This window comes from Cygnus atratus, chromosome 8 (assembly GCF_013377495.2).
Source record: "Cygnus atratus isolate AKBS03 ecotype Queensland, Australia chromosome 8, CAtr_DNAZoo_HiC_assembly, whole genome shotgun sequence".
Classification (NCBI taxonomy): domain Eukaryota; kingdom Metazoa; phylum Chordata; class Aves; order Anseriformes; family Anatidae; genus Cygnus; species Cygnus atratus.
Genome location: NC_066369.1, coordinates 30,337,842 through 30,343,771, shown reverse-complemented (window position 1 = coordinate 30,343,771; position 5,930 = coordinate 30,337,842). Strand labels below are relative to the sequence as shown.

The 5,930-nt window shown below is 38.6% G+C and overlaps 1 protein-coding gene across 1 annotated transcript in view; it reads left to right on the top strand.

Moving 5' to 3' along the window:
- Positions 1 to 26: 26 nt before the first annotated feature.
- ITGB3BP (integrin subunit beta 3 binding protein) overlaps positions 27 to 5,930 on the top strand; it is a 29,256-nt gene continuing 23,352 nt past the window's right edge. Inside the window, exons 1-2 of the mRNA XM_035564398.2 lie at positions 27 to 133; positions 3,760 to 3,802. Coding sequence (XP_035420291.1) covers positions 129 to 133; positions 3,760 to 3,802 — 48 coding nt within the window. The 5' untranslated portion in view covers positions 27 to 128. The remainder of the gene's footprint in view (positions 134 to 3,759; positions 3,803 to 5,930) is intronic.

Sequence of the window (5,930 nt, the reverse complement as noted above, 5' to 3'; positions counted from 1 at the left end):
CGCCCCCGTCCCGCCCCCCGGGGCCGCGCACCGCCCTCCCGGCTCCGTTTCCAGCCGGCGGCGTTTGGCCGCTGCACGGCGGTGCTCGGGCGGGAGAGCTGCGAGAGGCGGCGGCTGGAGGCGCCCACATGTCGTAGGTAGCGGGAGCGGGGGGGGGGGTGGCGGCCTCGCCTCTCCTCTCCTCGCCTCCTGACGGGGCAGCTCGGGCAGGGGAGCTCGGTCCCCTGCGGGGGGAGGCCTTGTGGGGAGGCTGGCAAAGTGTCAGGGGTGTCGCTGTGAGGGGGTCGTGCTGAATCCAGCACCTGGGCTCTGTGCTGCTGGGGGAGCCGAGGGAGCTTCTGCCTGCTGTGGGGAGGGCGCGGGGCTCGCTGGGCTCTCTTTCCGCGGGGCTGTGTCTCTTCGTGTTGGCTCCGTCTGGAATAAACCCTGTCCGTCTTGTGAGTCTGGTGCTGTTTTGTGGAGCTTTGCTAGTCGTGGCCTTCTGAAGAACAACTAGGAGGAAAAAAAAAATGCAGGATGTTGCTGGTTTCCACCCCAGTACGGTGAGGCCGTGAGACGCCAGCACGCCGCCTGCGTGTGGGTTTGGGGTGCTGTCCCGCTTCACAGCTCCTTAAAAAGTTAAGAGTTTTGTTAAATCTAGCATAGGTTCCAGCTTCTGCCAGCCTTTCTGTTGACTGCTGGAAGTTAAAGTAATCATAGAATAGTCACACAGAGAAATTGATCAATACACAAGCTTTGATTTCTAGCGTTTAAGTCTGTTTCTGACTTGAACTACCGTTTTACTACCGATGTAGATAATGATCATGCATTCTTTCTGCTTTCCCAATTAACAATACAGTTTTGTTGGCAAGTTTTGGAGAGGGAGCAGCACAGAAATAGCGTGGAGGTGTTTTATTTTCTCCCCCAGTAAAAGCAGAAACTTACGAGGAATCTAAATGAAATGTCCTCAAAGTGGGCTACAATAATCCCCAGAGTATTTTTAATGAAAGAATATAGTCATAATACAGTTTTTTGTATCCTAGTCTGTCTGTGACTGCTACCATTACATTCATTCATAAATGAACTATGATGGAAAGAAAGAGAAGAATATGTGGAGTTAAAAACAAAATAAGAAATCCATTTCTTTATAGAAAGTTAAATTGCATACCTAGACTCGCAGTTAACCTCAGATTAGTGATTTTACCAAAACAGTATGTGAGTGAGCAAAAATCTCTGAATATTAGCGAGGAACTGACAACATGGCCTAGAATGGTAGGTCAGCAATATGCTATAGCAGTAATACGTAGTTCTTACACCTGATAAATGTTATGGGTAAAATAATCCTTGCAGGGTGTACAGCGAGCTATAAACACGTGTCGTCATACTCTGCATAGTTCAGAAAGTAAAATAAGCCTTGTTAGGGAATTTTGAACCAATTCAAGAGTAGGAAACTCAGATAAATAAGTTAATGTGTACTGTAATCGCATATGCATCATCTTTCTGCCTCTTCTTCGCATTCTGGCTTTGGATTCTACTCCAGAGCCATAGCAAGGCTTTTCCACCCATATAAAAAAAGGTAAACCAAACTAAAGTTGGTACGCTTTCTCCATGGTGTTTCCTAAAATGCTCTGGGAATTTTGTTTGGAGTTAGATGTGAACATAAAAAAATTGTTCATCTTTTTGAAAAATCTGAGAATAAAGGGTTTGTCTGACTGGGTGTTCAAAACTCATCCAGACATCTAACATGTTTCGGTGATCCTAGCCAAGGAGTGCATGTAGGCTAAGAGCACAAATGTTAACTTGTTTTGGGTGAATGGCAAATGCCCAGCGATTTTTGAGTTCTCTTCTTATAGAAACAGAAGGACAATTACTAAAAGGAAGCCAATGAGCAAAAACGACTGCTGGGTAGGACAGAATCTGACCGGGATGAGCAAGGCTAAGCTGACCTCCTGAAGCCAAACACGTACCCATACGGCTCCTCCCAGCATAGAAGTGCTTGTCTGGAGTGAGGCTGCTTCATCAGCACCGTGGCTCAGGGTGTTTGCTGGGGTTTTGCAGGCCAGCAGAGGGCAAATCGGGCTGTCTACAGCTCTATTGCCGTACACAATATTTGACAGACTTTAAATAACATGGTCTTGACCAATCCACAACTTTTTCTCTAAGAAATGTTCTAAATGTTTATAATTTAGTGCAATTTTCATGCGATTTCTCATTTATCTTTATCCTACAGCTATGTTCAGTCCCGATTCTCCTTTACTTTGGCTTCCAGCATCTTTTGAAGTCCATCATAAAAACTTCCATCGTCACAGGCTGTAGTATAACATGCAAATGTATCGGCCCCTAGAGCACCCTTTTGGAGTAGATATATTAATAAATATGATGTTTCCCTGCTGCCACTGGGGTGGAAGATGTAATGGAGTCTGCATTCCTTAAGCAATATGGATTGCTATTTAAAAAAGAAATACATTGTAAAGAATTCCATCAAACCCTTACAGCTTTGACTGCCCTTTGGCAAGAATTTCAGTCACTTTTTTTTAATTTAAATGTTGCGTGTTTACTTGGCTTCTTTTAAGGTAGAGTACTTCTTTCTTTGTGTGTGTGTAACAGAGATGATTGTAAACCAGTATTCATTAAAAACCTTTACCTGAGTTACACTTCAAAGACATGTTTTCCACGTTTCCATTTTTACAACACTTTAATCAGGTTTGGAGCAGTACTGTAAATTAGAAGAGGATGTATTTGGAATAAGGTCATCTTAATTCCCTACAAGACAAAACATTCTTTTCTGAGATGAAAATTGTGCAAAGTTCTTGAAATATGATGTATTTTCCAAATCTTGTTTAATTTGATACAGTATATATGTTTCTTGGGGACTGTTCATATAAAGATTTTAGGTTTTTTTCTTCATTGTTTTATATAATGCTTTAAACTGTTGTTAAGATTTAAGAATGTACTTTAAAAGTTTCAGTTGTCTCTGGGAAAAATAGTCTTAATTTATGTTGACCTTTCTTTCCTTTGAGCTTTTAGTCTGCATTCAATAAAATTTTGATGACTGCTCTTTAGAAGACAGCTGTACGATATAAAGTATTATAAATATTCAGCTTTCCTCTTCTAGCGTTGCCATTAACAGCTGGGCATCCAGTTCAGCAGAGCAGATTTTGCAGAGAGAGCTTGGCATGTTCCTGAATCAGTATAGTGAAGAAGACTAGCAAATAGTTTCTTATGGTTTGGGGACCTGTAAAGACATAGAGCATCTGTTCCCCAGTTAAGTCATAGTCTGGTAGCACTGAATCATGTTAAGAGCTAAAATGATGGGAAGAACTACTTTTTTCACCTTGGCTGTACCTGGGCTTTAAATGCCTGATGTGTTATTTCTACTAATGGAAAAATAATTTCAACCCTTGCTCAGAAGGTAGGTAAATAATAATGCTTTTGCGTTTTTTCATTGTTTATAGTCTTTTAGAAAGAGACAACTGAACATTTTGTGTTCTGTGCAATTTCACTTAAGTGTCTTAATTTTTATCTCTAGTATAAAATGGAGAATTGGATTTTCCTACGCAAATGCTTTATCCTTCTAAACAAGCTATGTTTTTGTTGCACAGTATTTTAATCAGTTAATGTATTTGTTTTAGATGAGATTAGTTTTCTTGTGCAGCATTAAAAAAAAAGTGAAACATATGAAAAAGAAACATGTCTTTAAAATAACAGATTATAAACCTTACTACCAGAAATCTTTGTGTCTAGATGATTATAAAATTTGTCCATATTTTTATTTTGCAGAGCTAAGAGATCACTGAAGTTGGATGGTGGTAAAAAATATAATGTAAGTATTTTTGGTATGGGATAATTTAGGATATGTTTGTGTGTAAATGCACGTATACCTGTATGTAAACATGGTATTTCCTTAGTTATGCTTATGTTACAGATTGGTTGCTGTCCAGAAAAAAATCTCAGGAAGGCACAAAATTACTGATGGAAATATTTGTATAAAATCTGTTGTATTCTATTTGTCATAGAACTGCCTGGCTTTAAGTAATGTATAACTGAATGAATCATCTGAAAATAATGGGTGAAATATGTATATTTTTATTGCCTTCCCTATTTACCCAAGAGCTGAATGAGTTAAGATCCTTGGTGAAATCATTTATTAGAAATTAGCTCCGTTATCCTGGAAGCAAATGTTCTGCCATGTAATTGTACATGTAACAATATGGAATTATGATAATGCTGTAATCTGCATATTATAAACTGCAAAACTGAAATGAAAACATTAAAGGCATTTTCATGACAAGGATATAATTACCTCCCTCAGCAAATCTGGCATAATGAAACAATAAAGTACTAACACTGCAATAAATTTCACCACAGTTATCACAATAAAAATAAAATTGTACTGTTGCTATTATTTTTTGTAAATGCAGCTATAGTATACTCCCAGTACCAGCATGTCATGACATATGTCAGTTTATTATCTGCTTCTACCAACAGTGGGTGTTGCTGCAGACACCAATGCACAGAAGCTTGTGAGGATGGCAGTGTTTAAGGGAAGGAAAATTTTGGAAAAGTATATAAAGAGGAAATAGCTGGTCAGTAAATGAGCTCCCAATAAATCTCCACATCTGTGTCCTTTTGAAGAGATTTGTTTATATGCAGCACATACTTGGAGGTCTCGCTGGTAGTTTGCAAAATAGAAATGTGCAATTTTAAAAACTTGCTAGATTTTTTCTTCCTTTAAAGAAAGATGGCAAAATACTGCAATGGCACTAAAAAAAAATCATTAGCAATTTAATTAGCAGCTTAGTGTACCATTACCCAACTTGTTCTGCTCAGAATGCAGCTGTGACTGTAATTTTGCATCTGTTTCTTGGGTTGTAGTAACGTTTTTGTAGATGAGTGGTCCAGCTGAAATTACACACAATTCTTTTTATGCCTTAAAGCTATTCCTTCCCTGCCTCCCTCCCCATAAGATAAAAAGGAAGAGTTGCTCGGTGGTTACCTGCGTTCAGGAAACCTTGTTCAGCATAAAGCTTAACAAAAGCCCATCTGAATAATGAAAACTTTTATTGGAATCTCAGTAATAATGTGGGTTTACACGATGATTTTTAGTTCATACAAAGCCTCTAACAGGTACGTACCGATGATTTAAAGTGTGCTGTAATTAAATAACAGAATTGAAGGTAGAAAGGAATGTAAGGTAATAAACACACAAGGTTTGTGTGAAGTATTTCTTTTAGCTCTGCCCCTTCCATTGCCATTTCTTCAGTTCTTCTCCTGTTCTTCAGGAGGAACTCGTTCCATCTGCTGGTCAGACTACCCAAAGTATGCCCAAACTGACCAGATCAGAATCAAGTATTTTTAAACTTTGTAATTTTGGTATGCTACCATTTTTTTATATATATATATATATATATATATATATATATATATACACACATAACTGGACTAGGACCCTTCTATCTAGAACAGAAGTTCTTACTACCAAATAAATACTGTCCTTCTAAGTACTACAGTAACTTTTTTTTCCAGGTAGCTGCTCAAAGGAGATTGGATTCATATCCAGAAATATGGTGGCTGAGGTGACTGCTGGTCAGTGTTAAGCAGGAAAAATATCCTGAAAGTGTAAGCAGATTGCAGATTGTCCCTGTTACAAAAGAAAATTTATGACAAATGCCTAAAGTGGTATCAATACTTTACAGTAATTAATATTTCATTAAAAAAAAAAAAAATTCTTAAACCTGGGTGAACGTGGCATAGTGTTAGTGCTGACAGACTGATGATATCTATCAGGTACTGTTTAAAATACCAGTAGTCTGCAAAGAGAGTATGAACAGCTGATGCAGAATGATTTAGGGTATTCAAGACTAAAACAAGACAGATTGATTTCCAGGTGGTATAAGAAAGCTAGGTAAGTGGGCAGCAAATTATATCCTTTGAAATACAGTGTAAGTCAT